The sequence below is a fragment of the Xenopus laevis genome, chromosome 2L (assembly GCF_017654675.1).
Source record: "Xenopus laevis strain J_2021 chromosome 2L, Xenopus_laevis_v10.1, whole genome shotgun sequence".
Taxonomy (NCBI): domain Eukaryota; kingdom Metazoa; phylum Chordata; class Amphibia; order Anura; family Pipidae; genus Xenopus; species Xenopus laevis.
Genome location: NC_054373.1, coordinates 93,417,711 through 93,437,359, shown reverse-complemented (window position 1 = coordinate 93,437,359; position 19,649 = coordinate 93,417,711). Strand labels below are relative to the sequence as shown.

Sequence of the window (19,649 nt, the reverse complement as noted above, 5' to 3'; positions counted from 1 at the left end):
AGACAGCACTGTATTAAGAAACACTTTAGGTTTTTGGGTGTGAAATGTGAAAAAATGATGTGCTTTGCTCTGATCATTAATGAGGCCTCATATCTCTTTATGACAGATGACAGAATGCAGGTTGGTTCTCAGATCAATGAATCCTCCTTTGAACATGTCATCACGATGGTGGCCAAACCAACGTATTTGTGATAAGACATCAACACTGGGAATAGCTTCATAACATAACAGAAGAGACCAGTGAAAATGTAGCATTTCCTGCATTTTAATGAAGTAACCGCCACCCCCCTTCCCATTTAAGTGCAGATGACACCTTTAATAAAGCAGCGATTCTTTAATAAGTTACATGATTGTCCCTGCATTTAATACATTTGTTTCTGTACCAAGAGCAAATGCATCCAAACATACGAGTGCAATTCTTTGAATGTGTCAGCCTGCAAATTATTTCCAGAAATATAATATTGCTGAGAACAAGCACAGTTAGTGCAAAGCAAATACCTTTTTTTTTTACAAACAGAATCAATCAGCCATAAACTCTATCAAAGCAATATATTAATTTTCATATTATTATGTTTAGGTTGCTGGTACAATAAATTTACAGTGACAAAAAGTATAGACAAATGAAAGAATGCATGATACGTAACAGACAACAGGTAGGTAACAGTAATATAGATAGATGATAGTGAATACAGACAGACAGAGATGGAACACTAAGTAGAGAACATTTTAAGATAAATAGGAGTAACCAGACATGAGATTGATAAGAACATTCTAGCTCATTGTGGAACAGACTCCACTTACAATAAAAATGCCTGATACTAACAGAAATGATTTGGTACTAATATAAAGAAGCTGACCTGAGATAGCACAGGCATGCCTAAATTGTATCATCTTTCTCTATCACATTTATTAGATACCAGTAAAGTAATGCAAACCTGCAGTGTACTAGCTGTTGGTAAATATAATCTCCAAGTTGGCTGTTTGGGGATGCTGATAATTTAAGGCATCTCTGCGTTGCAGGTATCACCCACTACTTGTAAAAACAACAAAAAAATAAATAGTGGTAAAGTAAGAGAAAGAGCAACATTTTCATCTGCTCTATTAACCAACAGCAACTTCATATACAGGTCACCTGTTTTGATAGCATATCTGATTGGTTGCTATGGGTTCCTAGACCTCAGGTAACCTTTGTTCATGTTATTACGCTGTACATCACATATCTAGGTTGTCAACCACTTTAAGACATAGCAGATCCTGTGTTACTTAGAAAAAGAATGGTAGATTGCCCATTAAAGCAGATTTTAAATGGATTCCAGGGCTGTAATGCATAGAAGTATTTCTACTGTCAGCATAATGACATAAATAGAACTGAAATCTGTTGTAAACCATTAAAAGCATACAAGGTACATTGATATAACATTTACATAATAAGAATATCAAAATCCTGCTGATAATTATTTGGGAAGAGCACATGCTATGAGCAAGCTTGGAATTCTCTTAACAAACCCCATCCCTTGCTAGCCATTGTGAGCAAAGTGAGCAAGCTTATGATATTCACTGATGTGGGGGCAACAGCTATTGTTTTCAAAACATGGCTCACCATTGAGATTCTGTGCATTATATGTCAAGAAGCAGGCACACAAAATATTCAGTTCATTAAAATTGGAAACTATAAGTTAAAACAGATACGTCACAGGGAGTTCCACTGAAATCAGATCATTCAAGAATAATGGCCTTAAAATAATGAATGCACTTAACTGGCAAATATTGTACCATTAACTATCAATAGAAAAAACCAAAACAGCAAGTTCTCACTCTGGCTTGTGAGATGTTGTATTAAAAACTACTGTGAATATAATAATAGAAGCAATGCATATAATTTAGCTGTAAACAAAAGACTACATGAACTTCAGTTCATTTGCATGTGGTCATATGTTTCAAAACATAAAATTCTTGTTGCAGAAAGTAGGCGTTACATGATGAGATGATAATGCTTATGGTAAATGGAGATCCTCCTAGGTAATAATCTAAAGAGGTTATTGTTCTTCAGATGTCCTTGTTAGTTCATAATTATTTGGTTTGCCCATTGCATGTATGATAAAAATATGCATAGTTCCATCCCTGACCACATATGTTGCTGGAAGACCTTCTACTGGGGCATAATTACGTGGTTGTATTCACAAAGTCACTCAATAGGGTCTCCAAACTGACTCATCCATTCTTCCACTGGTGGTCATGGCTGTAGGAGAATTGCTATGGCTGCCATCTGCATCTACTCCATCACTTTGATTCGCCAAGTTGGGGTTGATTAGGTTATTCCCTGCCACACTAGTGCAAGAGGAGAGCATTCTGGATGGAGAACGCTCCCCCGCAACCATGGAAAATTGATATGAGCCAGATGATGTACCATAGTAGAGATGGTAGGGGGATGCATTAGTCTGGAATGGTCCGCTTTGGTTTTGAGATGAACCAGGGTAGGGAGGGGGTAGATAAGTGTGATGGAAACGAGTGGTAGTTGGCATTCCAGTCATGCTTATGCCACCAATTCCAGTTGTTGATGGGGAAGCAGTGTAGGAGAATGCAGATGACATGGCACTTGGATAATGCATACGAGGGTCGGTAAACCTGGACTCTGTGAGAGAAGGAAGAGCTGAGAACGAACGGTCAAACTGACGGGGATCGGTGAAAGAATTTAATTCTGGTGTCACTGAAATGAAAAGAGAATTAAAAATGGATTAAAACCTAGGTATACATTAAGGGGCCGATTCACTAAGCTCGAGTGAAGGATTCGAATGAAAAATACTTCGAATTTCGAAGTATTTTTTGGGTACTTCGACCATCGAATGGGCTACTTCGACCTTCGACTACGACCTTCGACTTCGATTCGAACGTTTCGAACGAAAAATCGTTCGACTATTCGACCATTCGATAGTCGAAGTACTTTCCCTTTAAAAAAAACTTCGACCCCCTACTTCGGCAGATAAAACCTACCGAAGTCAATGTTAGCCTATGGGGAAGGTCCCCATAGGCTTGCTAAACTTTTTTTGATCGAAGGATTTTCCTTCGATCGTTGGATTAAAATCCTTCGAATCGTTCGATTCGAAGGATTTAATCGTTCGATCGAACGAAAAATCCTTCGATCGATCGAACGAACGTTTAGCGCTAAATCCTTCGACTTCGATATTCAAAGTCGAAGGATTTCAATTCGAGGGTCGAATTTCGAAGTATTTTTTACTTCGAAATTCGACCCTTAGTGAATCTGCCCCTAAATGAGACATTTTAATCAATGGCACAAAAATTTGAATAATTTACATTATTAATAAACAATTGTCATGCTGAGCAAAGTTTTTTTTAGTTTAGGAACTATACATATATACTTGTCAATTTTGGCAACCAAGAAGACTCTACAATCAATCTACTGCCTAGACAAGAAACTTCACCAGAAAGACTGAATATCAGGATATATACTACTACACTATGAGCAAGAGACCTGTGAGTGCACCTGCTTTTATTTCATACACAGATTTTTCATGTTGGGCAGCACACAGTAACAGCGCATACTGCAAGGTGCAATACAAGGTTCAATACAAACATGGCAACTCATTTGTAATATCTGCTCAAGGCAGGTGTTTGATTCTAATTCTAATGCATCTCTAAACTTTGCACTATATGTATCTTATTCAACAAAGGGGATTAGTAGAGGATCCTTCTGATCCTAGTTAAATGGAGAAATCAATATGAAAAGGAGTACACAAATGCCAGTTGAGAAACCATAAAAGCCTGAAACAAAGCTGATCAGAAAAATGTGTCAAAATTACACACAAACTGTGAGCTTACCCCCAAAAGAATTAGATGCAAATGTTGTATTTAACAGGGCAATCCAGAAGGAATCCTAGCAGTGCATTATATTTAATGACTTACTGCCAACTCTCTGAAAACCCTCTTTGTGTATGATAAATTGTAATTCTACAACAGCTGGACTTCCAGATTTAGTCTATCCCTGGTGTGATGTGTATGTACTTATTTGTACACAGGCATTGGTATTCTGTAGTGTGTGACACCTTGCCATGATCCTACCCATTCCTGCATTTCCCTGCATTGTGCAGCCTGCCGTCTTGAGTGCTAAACTGCACCCCTCCTTTGCCAATCAAAATAGTTCAAGGAAATGTTTATTTTCTTCTCAAAATCGCACCAGCTGCTACACCGAGTGAATGAATCCATTTAGAGGTAAGAATTTAGCCATTGTGAGGGCTCAGCCCAGGGACTAAGAGCTTCCAAATCTGACCTGATCTATCTACGGAAATGTCAATGTTTTGGATTGGGAAAGTAGTGCAGAGTGGTATGTCTATAAATTAAAAGCCATGAAGAGGTCAGTACTTCTGATTTAGTTCAGTCCATGTCCCCAGCTCATGATGTGACCACCCCACCCCCTTCACTGGAGTCAAGTCTTTCCTTGTATATTAACTGAATGCTTGTCATTCAAAATGCTTTTAATAAATCTGGCTCCGTACAGAGAGAGGGAGAAAATATTTGCATGCAATAAAGAAACATTCTAATACTCATATGCAAAGGACTATTTTATGAAATTTCATGTTGCAACATTTATAGATATGTAGAATTATATGAGAGCTAAAGTATGAAATGAATAATTTCAGGAGCATGCTGTTTGTGTGAAGCTATCAATACATAAACACACCAATGTCAGATCACCGGATATATTTAGCAAACTGTGTATTCATTTTAGACGATCATGCAAAACAATCCTGCCTACAAAGCAGCGATTGCTTAAAAATTTTTCAAATCATTTAAACTCAGTTTTTACTTTGGAATTTAATTGGCAGTTTAATTTTTCCCATTAAGATTAATGGTTTATGAAAGGTGCTGTAAAATAATGGCATAATAGCGACTGGGCGCTTTTAATGCAAAGACACACATTCATAAATAGACCATTTACAATAAGTCACATAGTTCATAGTTCCCCCATTCAGGCCCTTAATGGAGGAATAAGAGTTAAGAAAAAAATATTAACAATGACAAAAATGATTGCTTTGTGCTAATATTGCTTTAAGATATGAGTATATGACAAGTTCATAGATATGAGGCTGTATGCATGCATCTTCAATTAATTAACTTTATGTAATGTCTGTAATATGGCTGTTTAATCATATCCTTCATTTCTATAGTGCCAACATTTTCTGTATGACCTGATGCGGATAATGCCTTCATTCTTACTGTTGAATTATATGCCAGTGTAAAATTTCTATCAGATCTAAATACCAAAATATGTCTAAATGCCATGTAGTGAGCAACTGCCGCTAGAAACCAAGTATTGGTATCCCCATAAATAGCTGTGGGACAGTTCTTTTAATTACCTGGAACACATTCAGAATTGACTGTATGAATATTGTCTGGACAGAGGGTTAAAAGGGTTAAATATTTGCTACTTCAGTTAAGAGGGATTCCAGCAGAATGTTATTATAACTTTGTGTTTATTTTTTGTACCCTTTCCAATCTCCAGAGGAAAGAAAATATTGCAGAATTAAACAACAAAAAACTGGATGCCCACCAGAATATGGGCTGGTTGTGTTTTGGTTTCAGACTGCTGTGCTGCTTTAGAGAATGGGATTTATTAGCATTATTTATTTTGGTGTATATTTCTCACATTACAACACCACTACAATAGGTGATGAACCAAAACAATTTCTACATGTGACCTACTCAAGTGAAATGTCTCCAGTTGCCTAGTACCTACTAATTATATTGATTCTGCCCTTAGGATTCTGACTTCCCTCTTTTAGGAATGCCACCCAGTTAGCAAACATTTTTCCTAAGAATTTCTGTTCATTGCACTAAGAAAATTCCAATTCTTGCTGACATCGAAAAATCCCTTTTAAATGGTAGTCAGTGTATCTCTCACAGCTAGATTCTTGTGGAGCACTGGAAATTCCTAGGTTTGCTACTAGACGTCAAATACAATTATACTACAGAGTCTGTATACTGTTCAGGTATCACATTTTCGAGAAGGGCAAGTTTTAAATGTTTCCACCAAGCTCTGCTTATGTAAATGCTTTAAAAATTCACCTCTCAAAAAATGTGCGCAAAATGTTAAAAGATATCCATTTTTTTTTATTAGTTAGAGAGCAAATTATTTTGTGAAAAACACTTTAACACATTTAAACATTTGGAAATCAAGCAAGCTGCTTCAATATAGCTTCCAATGGTCAGAATAGGATGTTTTTACTAGGGATGCACCAAATCTGGGTTTTTTTAAGGATTTGGATGGGTGTCACTGAGTACTGATACCTACAGTTTGACTGCTCAAAACAATCAAACACATTCGATAAAATTGATGCCTCCATCTACTTTAAAATCAATAGTTCATTAACATTGAATCTTTAATAAATCTGCCCCTTAATCATTCTAGATAATACATGTATGGGATCCGTTATCCGGAAATCCATTATCCAAAAAGATCCGAATTACGGAATGGTCATCTTCCATAGACTTAATTTAATCCAAATAATCAAATGTTTTAAAAATAATTTCCTTTTTCTCTGTAATAATAAAAAAGTACTTTGTACTTGCTCCAACGGGGATATAAATAATCCTAATTGGAAGCAAAACCTATTGGGTTTATTTAATGTTTGCATGATTTTATAGTAGACTTAAGTTGTGACAATACAAAATATGGAAAGATCTGTTATCCAGAAAACCCCAGCTCCCAAGCATTCTGGATAACAGGTCCCATACCTGTACAATTCAATAAAATGTGTTTATTATAAAAAAAAAAACCTGACATTTTCAATGGTTCAGATTCAAGTTTCTAGAAGATAATCTATGTTTCAATAAATCAGATGACATAAACAAATTGTTTGCAATATGACCACATCCAATCAAATATTACCTGTGATATTACATCTATTTACACTAAAAGCTTTTCCCAAATCCTTGTCATGAAGGTTTTACTGTTTATTTACAGAAAGATTCCACGTATTGGAGAGGAAGTGAGAACCTTTCAGCCAAAGGCCTTATAAAAACAAAAATACTTAAACTGCCAGAAAAATGGTTACATTTATAGATCTGTCATCAATCTCCATTTCTGCTTAAAAGAGACAACTTAAATGTCAGTTAATTATATCTCAAGCTTCTCACTTCATTAAATCCATCAGGTTAAACTTCTCTGCTGCTTTCAATGCAAATCCAGTCCGAAATGAATAAGTTATTTAGATTTTTTGGAAAGTATGCAAAAGGCAGTGTGCTAATAGGCAGATTAAAATTAGACAGGGGCTGATTTATTAAGGCTTGGTAAATCACACTTCATGAAGCCTTTGACATTTAAGTATTCATTTTCTGTATTGGAATGATTTGAGAATAATTGTCCAATATGTTCTTCATGCATGCAATATGCATCGAAAGTCAAGATTCAGACTGTGGAACAGAATGGGGTTTGGACACATTGGGATGAATTGAAACGGACTGATTTAGATAGATGTCAGGAAAGTTTTGCTGAATGGGAATTAAATGGCAGGGAACCCTGCAGGATTCCCCGATTCGATATTGCATTAATCAGCCCCACATTTCTACAAATAGAGCTGAATTTATATTGTCATATATTCTTTATTGGAGGTCTATCAGGAATGCAGTGGAGCAAGAACCAATATCACGTTAACAAATCATGTGAAAAGATAATGAACACTTCTAGAAAATCTAGAGCAGCTTAATTGATTACGATTTATGTAAATGCAATTATTTTGAAATCATGCAGCCCAGCATATTGTAATCACATAGTCATACACAGTATTAAATGAGTCTGAAATGACTCATGACGAGGGATAAATTCATTTTTTCGCTTGATACAGATTTGAGGCAAAATTTGGGGTTTTAGGTTTGGGGTTTATCCTAAGTAAATTTTGGTAAACTTAGCATAAACATGTCATTGCCACTCAAATGTCTTTTACATTTTTTGGGGTGTACACCTCTTTTTTAAGATCCAGTATCTGGTTATTCCCCCTTTAAGATAATAAAGTGACAAATGTATAGAATTATGTAGAAGAATGTAGAGAACTGGCTTTCAGGCGAATCTGTCCACCTTTGGTCTATGTTAGAGGGACAAATCTCACACAAGCTCTTTGGCTGGTGTAGGTTGGAGGAATTATTTATACCTTTATTATCATTGCACAGCATGCCAGGACTGAGAATGAAATTACACACTGGCATTTCACTTACAGCAATTTACAGTAGCCCCTCTGGCATGTGCCAGAATATTCAGATTGTCAGTCTGGGCCTGTTGCATTTACATTTGTGACTGTGTTTCCTGTATAAAATAATATGTGTTTTAGGTTTAGTGTCCCTTTTTATTCTGTAAACAACTGCACAGGACATCAATTGCCTGCTTGGGATCAATTTACTAAATTGCCGACTTAAAATATAAATCTGTACTTTGAAGCTGTAATTTATTCAAGTTTTTGCATTTGTACCAATAGCTGTGTGTGAAACACTGAATGGACAAGCGCCATTTACATAGCAAAATGTGCAACATTCGCTGAAATATTTGTTATTCAGTTAAGTCTCTGGGTAACTCTTAATTGGATGTGCCCATGATGGTTCTAGATATTTAGACTTAATTTCAAGCATATATGTATGTATAATGGAAATATCTACCTTGGTAAATAATCAAATTATGGGGCAGATTTAGCAAAAGTTGAATGTGGAAAGTCTTTGAATGAAGTCTTTAAATGAACATTATCCCATATGGTCAAATCTCTATGGTGTAGTACTATTTCAGTGTATACAGTATGGACTAGACACACGCTCCCATACTAGTAGGTTTCCTACTAGTAGGGTTGCCACCTTTTCTATAAAAAAAACACCAGCCTCAGCTCCGCCCAAAGCCCCACCCCCTGTGCCTAGCTATTAAAGCCCCAGTCACGCTGACGCCGCCCACAAATCTTCACGCAAGAGTGCGCCGTAGAGCAGCTCGCATAGCTGAGCAGGGGAATTTGGAGCAGGGAGGGAGCAGCGAAGCTGCTTAAAAGTAAGTGGCATTACTCCCCACAAAAAATTACCGGCCAATGTAATAGCCGGTATTATCTTAATACCGGCACCGGCCTCCATACCTATTTTACCGGCTAGGCCGGTAATTTACCAGCCAGGTGGCAATCCTTGCCTACTAGTGATATGCAGGCTGAGCCAGAACCTGCGGGACCTGTAGTTTTGGCTGAAAAATCGGCTACCCTGTGGCTGGAAGTGGGAGCTAGAATTATCTTTGATGGGATCATTTTTCTGGAGTGCAACCCCTTCTGATATTACTTCTGAGTTCTGACTAAGTGTGGTGGCCTTGATTTGGGCTTGGTTTCTCAAGTCTCTTCTCCACGGGCTGTGTTAAGATCAAGATTGAGAAGGGTTCCATAGCAGTCAATATCGAGCCCAGCCTGATGGCCATTTATGATAAAATTAGATCTGATCTCTTGGATGACCCTGAAGCCCTAGTTTAGAAGAGATTTAAAGTATGTTGTGAATACTTATTTGCAAAAAATCTTTGTTTAACACTCATGGCACAGAATTCTCTGTCATATTTCAGCTGGTGAAGAAATGATGGAAACCACCACTATCACCACCTATTGAATTCAGGAACACCTGACACTGTTTTAAGCTTGAAAGCACTCTAGTAAGAGGTTTGATTCTGAGAACTGCCAGCACTGGCATTGTCAAGCAGTTTCCACAGAAATCAGTAGGAGGTGGTAGTCTCAATTTTGACCACCTCTGCTCAAGCTAAATATGCCATTGGAGAACACTCCATGGGGTATATTTATCAAAGAGTGAAGTTAATAGTGAAGTTCTGCCACTAGAGTGAAATTCCTCCACTCTCCATTCATTTCTATGGGATTTTTACAGGCGTATTTATCAAAGGGTTGAACTTTCACTTCACCCATTGATAAATACGCCTTAGATCCAATAGAAATGAATTGAGAGCTGCGGAATTTCACTCTAGTGGCGGAACTTCACTCTTTGATAAATTTACCCCCATGTGGCATAGCCCATAATCTTGAAATGTTATTTGTAAGGTGATAGAGGACATCCTTGACCAAATTTTTAACCACAAAGGACCAAAAATGAACCCAAAAAAAGATAAAAACCCACTTCCTTAAAGGAAATGTTCTTGATAGATTGGGTACCCATGTATTCATTTAACATGGTTAGAAACAACATTTCCTATTTCATTCATTAGCACTCCACAGATGGTTTATGGAAGTTTATGTTCTATAGAAGTGGGAAGGCAGAGCTTTAAGCAGGGCCGATTTACATAGCGAGCACCCCTAGGCCTGCTGACATTTGGAGCCCCCAAATGTAGCTGTGCAATGTAGCTGTCCACCTGGCACTGGCCCCTGCCTTGTGCAGCATTTCTGTTGTGTATATAGCTTATTGTCAGGTTTACTATTAGCCATTCATAAACTGTAGTATGACGTGCATGCACAGAATCCCATACACCCTGCCATAAAAATATAAATATGCACATTCAAATTCCTCAATGAGCGCAACTACACAGGGCAGGCTAATATATACAATTGAAACAATCTGCTACACACAAACTATGTAGGGGGGTTTATTATTCACGGTAGCCCTGCCACACATGAAAATGTTCTCAGTTTCTCTAGCAAGACTAAGCATTTCATTTCTGCAGGAGAGAGAGCACGGATATTATGAAAACTGTTTAACAAAGCACTACATACCCTGATCTACACATGAGCACAGAGTGCAGAGTACACATACACTGAACACACACATATTCATGTGCTTTGCTTTCCATAGTATTGGCTTTGTGATGAAAACTCAGTAGTTCTCTGTCTAATTACACGCCAAAAATCTCTAGCTTTGGGGCATTTCCCATAGAGATGAAAAAAAAACACATCCTTTGAAATCCCAAAGCACTATTAACTCTTCACTTGTCAGGAAAAACAACTACAAATTGCCATGGTCCCATTTTAATCAGTTACCTATTTGTTCTAAATAATTATTTGCTCTTATATAAATACATGAAATAACCTGTGTATACCTCTGTCTCTGTGTATATGGGGGGGGGCAATGTACCACCCTCCCCCAGTTCAACATGAGTCCAATGAATATGCTGAACATACTTTATGTTTGAATTATGATTCTATGTTTTTTTGTTATTTCTAAAGCTAAACAGGGCAAACTGGGAAATTAAACTACTCCATTTTTGGACCTTGTGAGGTAAATAATTAGATTTCTAGTATAAATCCCCCTTGTGTCACCCTTTGTTGTCACTGTATTGTTAGAAGTCATATGGATTAGCTTCAATCTCCCAGTTTATCTGAAGAAATAACAAAATCATACAATTTTCATGATTAAAACAATAGGCATAACATATGTTTAGCAAGAGTCCTATTGAACGTGTGTTGAACAATAGGGTACACTGTTCCATTAAAGGCAAGTAACCGCTAAAATGAAGGCTGAAATTCTTTAAATGGAGGCCCATGAGACCTATTGATCTTGGAGCTAGGTGTTACTGACTGGCAAAGTATGGGGTGGAGGTCTCTTTAGTTGCTTGTTTTCAACCCCCTCCCCTTGGCTCAAGGCAGATATGAGAGGTGAGGAAATTTAATCTTATAAATTGAGGAGAGGGGCCAGATAACCTTTTTGTTTCTTTTTGCAAGTAACTCCTTAAAATAAACAGGCCCTTGCTTATTTTTATTAAAGGCACAGAACTGCTGTCCAGGGAAAGACACACAGATGTCTAATTTATGAAATTATGCTTAGTTGAGCCTTCTTTTGTCCAATAACAGAAAACAAACCTATTTTTTGTATTTATATGAGTTATATGTGCTATCTCTTTATGGGATCATGCTAGATGGTAGGTTTATACAAAGGGGAAGATTTGTTTAAAATCCAATTAGGGAATCTTCATGGATTCAAAAAAGTTTGAATTTATTAAAGTTATTAACACATTTATGACTATTGGTAAATCTTTTCTGACAGAAAAATCTCGAAATTCCAATTTGAATTCAAATTAAAACTCAAATCGAGTTTGGCTAATTCACAATTCGAATTTGAGAGTTTTGACCATAAAAGAAAATTGAAAATTCCAATGTGAAATCTGCCCCTTAGAGAATGATCTCCAAGCCAACCCACCAGCTTGCAAGATGCCCCTGACTTTACTCTTACCTTGTATTTGCGTCTGAGTGCTGAAGTGATTTGTGTTGGCCAGTGTGGCCCTTGGATTTAAATTCGATTGGACCCTGAATGTTTGTCGGTCACTAAATCGGTCGGAAAAGGGCTTCGATTGTTCTTCAAGTTTCTGTCTGTGCCCTGAAACACATGCAAGAACCAAGAAAAAGAAATACAGTTAATACTTAACAGTAATAAGGGTGTAATTTTGTCAGAGAAACAAAACATGCACCAAGAAGCAGTTATAACACATTGTTCTGTTATATCTTGAAACACATGGAGCAAATATGTTATATTTTTCAGAGATGAAGTGACTTACTGCCATCAGGAGGTATAACAAATACAGAAATGGTATGTATGGTTCTCAAATTAATACACTTTCATGAAAACCAATAGCTCTTTTCAGGAAAAGGCATTCCTTGGGTGCTGGATATAATTTGTCTTGAAGAAGTCATAAAGTATTGGCTGGCACATGTACATTTCTCGATCAAATTCCAACATCGAATTAAGACAAATTCTTTATATTTCAGAGTTAGTGACAATTGCCCAAGCCTAAAAGATGTTGGCAAGAATAACTTTTGAATTGAATGTTCTCGATCAGTGGCTCTGCATCTCAATTAAAACGGTTTGATGTCTAAAATTAGAATTGCTATATAACCGGATTATCAAATGGATTGTCATCTCATGCATCTGGTCTGCATATGAGAATTAATCTTTCTATGTGTTTATGAAAGCCTTCAGAGTAAAGTAGTCTAGGACTAGACCTTCTTGGGGACATCAGAAAACTTGACATATAAGGCCCACTCTCACAACAATTAGGTGTACACCACACCAAATGATACAGAGTTTATATAAACTAATGGCAAAACTAAGAAAGGGCTGATGGTGTACATAATATGACAACATTTAGCACTTCCTCTTTCATACTATGTCAACGTCAATCCTTAGGTGGATGATGCAGTCATTGCAAGGTAGGAGCAAAGAGAAAAGCCGACAGAGTACGGAGGAAACTTGACAATGGAGGTAGGACTTCATGTTCTGATACCTGACACAGTGCTAGTCATATGAGGGAATCAAATTGCCATAGGATGTCCTAATATTTGCACCATACTGGTGGGCATTGTCCCTGACTGGGGCCAACAGAGAGATCCTCTCTGACATTTACTCTTACTGGTTAGTCTGACCATGGAGCAAACAATTAAAACTAGCAAAAATAACACTGCCGATTAATTCTATCTAATCCAGGGGTGCCCAAACTTTTTGCAACGAGGGCCAGATTTGGTGAGGTGAAAATGTGTGGGGGCCGACCATTCAGCCTGACATTCTTTGAACCATTAACATTAAATTACAGGAATCGAGTAATCAAAGCAGTAATATTTGGGCACATTAGTGAAATGATCTGCCACTTGACTATGAAGATTTTCATTCTTCCAGGTCATGGTATATCTAGTATAGGTAAATCTAAAAAAAACAAAAAAAAAAACAAAGCAACGTGGTATACGGAGTCCAGTGTAACGACGAGTGCACAGATCTATACATTGAGGAAACAAAACAAAACAACTGCTCTCCAATCGAATGGCTCAGCATAGGAGGGCGAACTCTACAAGGCAAAACTCAGCTGTCTTTCTACACCTACAAGACAAGGGGCACTCCTTTGAAGATAGCAAGGACCAAATCTTGGATAAAGAAGACCGCTGGTTTGAACGAGGCAATTCATGTCAAGGTGGAGAAACCATCCCTGAAAAGAGGCGGGGGCCTTCAACACACCACCTGTCTGCTACATACAATGCTGTTCTAACATCTGTACCCTGGCGGTTTCAGAACACTTCACACATCCATTTATGCAACTCTCACAAATGGCTCAGCATAGGAGGGCGAACTTTACAGGGCAAAACTCAGCTGTCTTTCTACACCTACAAGACAAGGGACACTGAAGATAGCAAGGTCCAAATCTTGGATAAAGAAGACCCCTGGTTTGAACAAGGCGTGAAAGAGGCGATTCATGTCAAGGTGGAGAAACCATCCCTGAACAGAGGCGGGGGCCTCCGACATCACCTGTCTGCTACATACAATGCTGTTCTAACATCTGTACCCCGGCAGTTTCAGAACACTTCACACATCCATTCATGCAACTCTAACACCTCTTTCTATGACTTGCATGACACATTGGATAATCCTATCACAGTAACTACACAGCATCAACACCTCTTTATTATTAATTTCTTGATGGAGGCTGACGGCCAGTGTAAATTTGAAAATCGGCCCTGGACTTTGGACATGCCTGATCTAAACCAAGGGATCTTAAAACTGTCATATTGACCCTGCAACAATAATAAATAAATTGCTGGATATAGTCATTCATCTTTACTAGTAGTTCTGTTACTGCTACCCATGTCCTATACACCATTTTATACCATAAGAAACAATACTGGTAAAGGTTTTCTGGTAATTACCCCTGCTCAAATAATAAAAAGTAAATAAAAGGGGGATCATATTCATAAAGTTAAAAAAGTGGATATTATCCACAATGTAGGAGAGGATAGTACAAATGTATACACATGTTTGCTGGATCAGTCACTTTCACAACACTACTTTTATAAGATCTATATTTAAAACTTGGGCCAAATAGTCCTATAAAGTAAAAGTCACATGTTATTAAGGGTTAGGATTTGGTAAGTTTACCCCCAAGATATATGTATTTCAGGGAGGCACTGAATCCAGGATTCCTTTCAGAATTTGGCCAAATCCAGCACCTTTTTCAGGATTTGGATTCAGCCACATTCTGAACTGAATGCTGGATTCAGTGATTCCCTGGAAAACATATACTTTTGGGGAAAAGTAATAACAGGTGCACCTGGTAAGCAAAAGCAAGCATTCAGCAGTGCAACAGTGCAGCAGTGCAAATGTTCATAACATTTTTCACAATATATAGAAGATTGATCAATTAAACAGATTAAGAATAATACAAACTGACAGAGGGGTCATTACAAGTATCTAGCCAATGCTTACACCAGAATTAAAATTCTAAACTGCTGGAGAATATGCAGTAGGAAAATGGTATCACTCCTAAAACAAAAATTAAAAAATTCAAATTGCATTCCAGAAATAAGATGGAAAAGACCCTTAAATATTCCTTCTGCTTGATATAAAGGACCCATGGTTAAAATGAAATTGATTATAAAAGGTTTATTTAGAATACAACACTAAATCAATACACAAAATACATCAAATATCCTGTGAAGAGAAAACCAGACGATATAGTCAATTAACAAATCAAGACTGAAAGTTTTGGGTGAATTCCTGGAATTTGAAGTGTGAAATTTAGTATGCTGAGATGAAATTGGAGCTTGCAATGAAGTGATTCAGTACTAGAAGTGCTGAAAAAGCTGAAATCACAGATTTTATACTCTGTTCTGTGCTCCCTCTCTACAATAAATACACATTGCAAGTTATTCCTTCATACCTTGTGGGTGTTATGATAAAATGATACTTGATAAATTGTCTGTAAGAAAGTGCTTCATATGCCTAGGGCAGAACAAATCAGTATATAGACATAGAGCCCTGGTTCCTAGGACAATGTTTCCACCTGGTTGTTTCTCAGCCTTTGTGTAAACACAGGTTGAGAATCAGCCCCTACTCCCGTATCAGCGTTCAAACCTGGGTGCAGACACATGGAGCAAATTTTGGTGCTAAAACGTGGGAGTAGGAATTTTGGTGCTGATATCTGCTTCGTTTAACCATAGGCTGAGAATCAGCCCAGTGCGACCATAGCCTAATGCTGCGCAATCACTAGTCCACTATTTTTAAAGTAGGGTTTTGCTAGTCGTTGTAAATCAGTATGGATGGCAGGGCTACCCCTCATAACACAATTGATGGTGCGAGACTTTATGTGGGTTAATTAAATGAAAGATAAAAAAAGTGGTGAAAAGGGGGTTCATTATCATGGGTAAATTCCCATGGCAAATAAATATGAAGCAGTAACTTTATTGCAGAAAAGTCCCATTGTTAGCCTAAGTGCCCACAGACAGACAATTATTCCCATGTTTGAAGTGGAAATATCTTTGCCAGAAGGGTGTGATGTGTTGATCAAACACACAATTTTAGTTAGGGACTCTCTATTGTTCAAAGAGACACTGTAGTGGGAAAACTTCCCAGAGTTCCCCTCTAGCAAAAGGGAAAATCTATAAATATGGTTTATCTTCCATATATTTTCTTATGAAGTTGTCAGTTGAGTATGAGTACTGAGTGTACTGTGTGTGCTGGACATTTGACAGAGATTTCAATGCTAATTGTTTTCCCCTGCATGTCATATATTACGCTAATGGGGGGCTGCTTCACTCAGGATTAGGAAGAATGCTTGTGCTATGACTATGAATGCTAAAGCTCTGGCTTAGTAGTAGAAGTGTGTAAAAGAAGAAATAGTCCATGCACAAAATACATTAAAATCTAAAAGCTGGTCAGTTCATGTAGATGTCAATAGATGTATTAGCAAAATGCAATCTATGTTTCAATTTGGGCTTTTTTAAGATTAATTAGAAATTTGGCAGACTAATTGAAAATCAAAATTTTTAATTGCGTATAGGTGCCCTAAGCCAACAGAAGCGCTAAAATGTGCAAAATGCAAAAAGCTTGGAACTCTGCACTTACCCCCAACTCCCCCAAATAATACTGCAGTGTTTTACACAAACGTAAACACTTTCTATTGTGATGACAGTATTCCTTTAATACCTTTTTCGGTTAAAGGGGATGTAGCGCTGTATTACTTAACCAAATTTTTTATTTTATTTTGCTGGACAACACATCAATGGTTTAAGCATGCTGGGAGCTGCAGTCCAACAACATCAGGTTTGTATAAAAAGTTTCCCCAGCTCTCAAGGGTCAGTGGCTCAATTAGTATGCAAATTAATTCTCCAACAATAATCCCACCTAATCCGTGTAAATCTATCTGCTACATATTTTATCGAGAAGAAGTAAAGTGGGAGAACAGAATTTATTGCATGGCCAGTGCTGCTACAAATAAATGGATCTTTTTATGCTTATTAGAGATATACATTGCTTTCCCAATAGGCTTCAGAACAATGCATATTATTTCCTGTTCTGGTTATGCAAAGGGTCATCACCAATAGGGTAATCAGAATGGAAATATTCTGTGGACGAAGTGGTCAGTGAGCAGTATGGTTTAGGGAGTGGCAATGCTGTATGCAAAGTCCCTGTTCTGTCTATGTATTCAGGGCATGAGTTGGCTGCAGGGACAGTGTACAGTTAAGCATCGTACATAGGCCATTGCAGCATACAAGTTGGACAGATCTGCCTTAGATAAATGTTACCCTTTATCTAAAGATAATGTCTATTTGTGGCATAATGATAGCTGCTGTATTCTTATTATCATCTCTTGTCATTTTCAATTGAGAAAGTTACATTTGAAATTGTTTGCATCTATGTGTCATAATATGTTAAATGCATTTCCCTTGAAAGAAGTTATAAAAAAACAGTGTAACAGTAGGAGCTGCAGAAGTCACAGACGCTCACCCATGCGCTTTAGGTTTTAATAAACGTATAGCTAATATATCAAAGTCTATAGAAAGTGAGCTTGGCCAGCGGTTTATGAAATCCAGGTGTCAGTGAGTTTCTGTATCTCTGCATCCATAAAGGACTGTGTGTTCCCTGAGAGGAGACGTCTGTATATTTGACTATGAATAACTCATATATTAATGTATTACTTTTTTGGGAAGTGGCAATTTTGGGTCTGGTAGGAAAATATTCACTTTACGCACACATTCATTGACTGGGGCCCCTGTCCGAGAGAGTTTACGATTATAATCTAAGATATTTCAATCAAAAATTTAATATAAATAGACTGGCTTTGGAATGACTTAAAGGCTATGAGCCATCTGACCCCTTAATAGAAGCACACCCAAGGATCTAACCTGCTTCTCTTCTACAAAACGTAACCCTTTTGATACCACCGCATGAGATATTTTGCCATGTGTAGTTTTGTTTCTCACCTTGCCTCATGGCAGAAATGGCCCTGTGTTTCACACATATAGAGACTGTCCACTAATAGTAAAGTACCACATTATTATCTAATACATGTTTCCGTTAACCTGATTCCAGAAAGCTGCAAATTACAGGAATGTCAGGAGTGCAGGGCATGTCTCAGTTTTCATCACAGCAGTATCTAAAATGATCTGCTAAAATAATGATGTTTGAGTGCTTCATTTTTCTATTCATACTTCTGAAATATCTACTGTAGTTGGAGTTAACTTTCAGTGGCTATTAAATGTAACTAAAACTCCTGGAGCACCTTTCCTTGTGGTTCACATGTTATTCGTTTGGCTCCATGGGGAGGGGATACAAACTGATTAATCTCTATACTCCTCTTTGAATTTAACGTTCAAAAAAGATACTGAGTCATTCTAAGAAACCGCATACAGAGGAACACAGACAACGTGGGTGCTTTGAACCAAGCTCCTAAAAAGTTCTGCATAAGTGCACACTGAAGACACTATATCTGGGTATTAGTCAGAAAGATTGGAAGTAATATGGTGTGACGTTCAGGAAAACACTTAATTGAAAAACAACCTGTTGCTGCAAATAGATGTAGTTTCATAGCAGAAGGGATTTTATGATGGGTTCCCAGGTTTTGTGGTGGACCCTGTAGGAGCTCTAAGCAATAAAACGCCACTAAAAGCCACTATAATTGAAGGCATATTTACTGTCCCTTAAATTTAAAGTACACAGGACACAGAAGTGATGTTTGAATAAAACCACAGCCTTTCTTGTCCTTGTCTTATCTTGAAGGTATCCCTCCCTGCCTTGCTTTTTATTCAGCCTGCAGCTATCCCTCTCAACCATTGTGGCATCCTGCAGCTTTCCTTTTCTACTCTTGCCTCATCCACAGGGGACACTTGTTGCCCTTACACACAGGGGATGGGGCTTACTACAGATTGGACAGACACATGCTTGGGCATAACAGGGCACGACTGGGAAAAATCAGGGAAACAGTCAATTTAGATAACTATATGTGTAGAACTGGTTAAACATCCAAGCTATCCAAGCGGCCCTTGCTATCCCAGGATCCCTTGAAGGCTAGTCCCTGCCAAATAAGTAGTATTGGGCCTGTGCCCTACCAATTATATTGTATGTATTTTTTCCACTACCTCATCCTCCACTTCCACTGCCTTGTAATATGTTTCCCACTCTGGAACTTGCATTTAAACTGTTCCTCCCTGCCCTTAGCTTACCCCTAACCTGCAATAAGCCTTTCTGGTGCTGCCTCGGCATTATCTGCCCTGCCTTGCACTTGTCTCAGTTCAAGGCAGTTCCTCACTTCTATTGTGTCCTTGAAAAAAAGGAGTACAATGGAAATGGACATTTACAAATACTGAATACCATTCTAAATGGAATGAGATGCCTTATCTCGATACCCATTATCCAGAAAACTCAAAATTACAGGAAGGCCA

General features: G+C 37.8%; 1 protein-coding gene across 3 annotated transcripts in view; it reads right to left on the bottom strand.

The window, feature by feature from the left end:
• Positions 1 to 314: 314 nt before the first annotated feature.
• Positions 315 to 19,649, bottom strand: part of runx3.L (RUNX family transcription factor 3 L homeolog) — a 75,935-nt gene continuing 56,600 nt past the window's right edge. For 2 of the 3 annotated variants that reach the window (XM_018244726.2, XM_041580820.1), the window contains 2 exons: positions 12,184 to 12,327; positions 315 to 2,707 (listed from right to left, as the gene is read on the bottom strand). In XM_018244726.2, coding sequence (XP_018100215.2) covers positions 2,190 to 2,707; positions 12,184 to 12,327 — 662 coding nt within the window. In that variant the 3' untranslated portion in view covers positions 315 to 2,189. The remainder of the gene's footprint in view (positions 2,708 to 12,183; positions 12,328 to 19,649) is intronic. The other variant, NM_001195384.1, reaches the window with a different exon arrangement.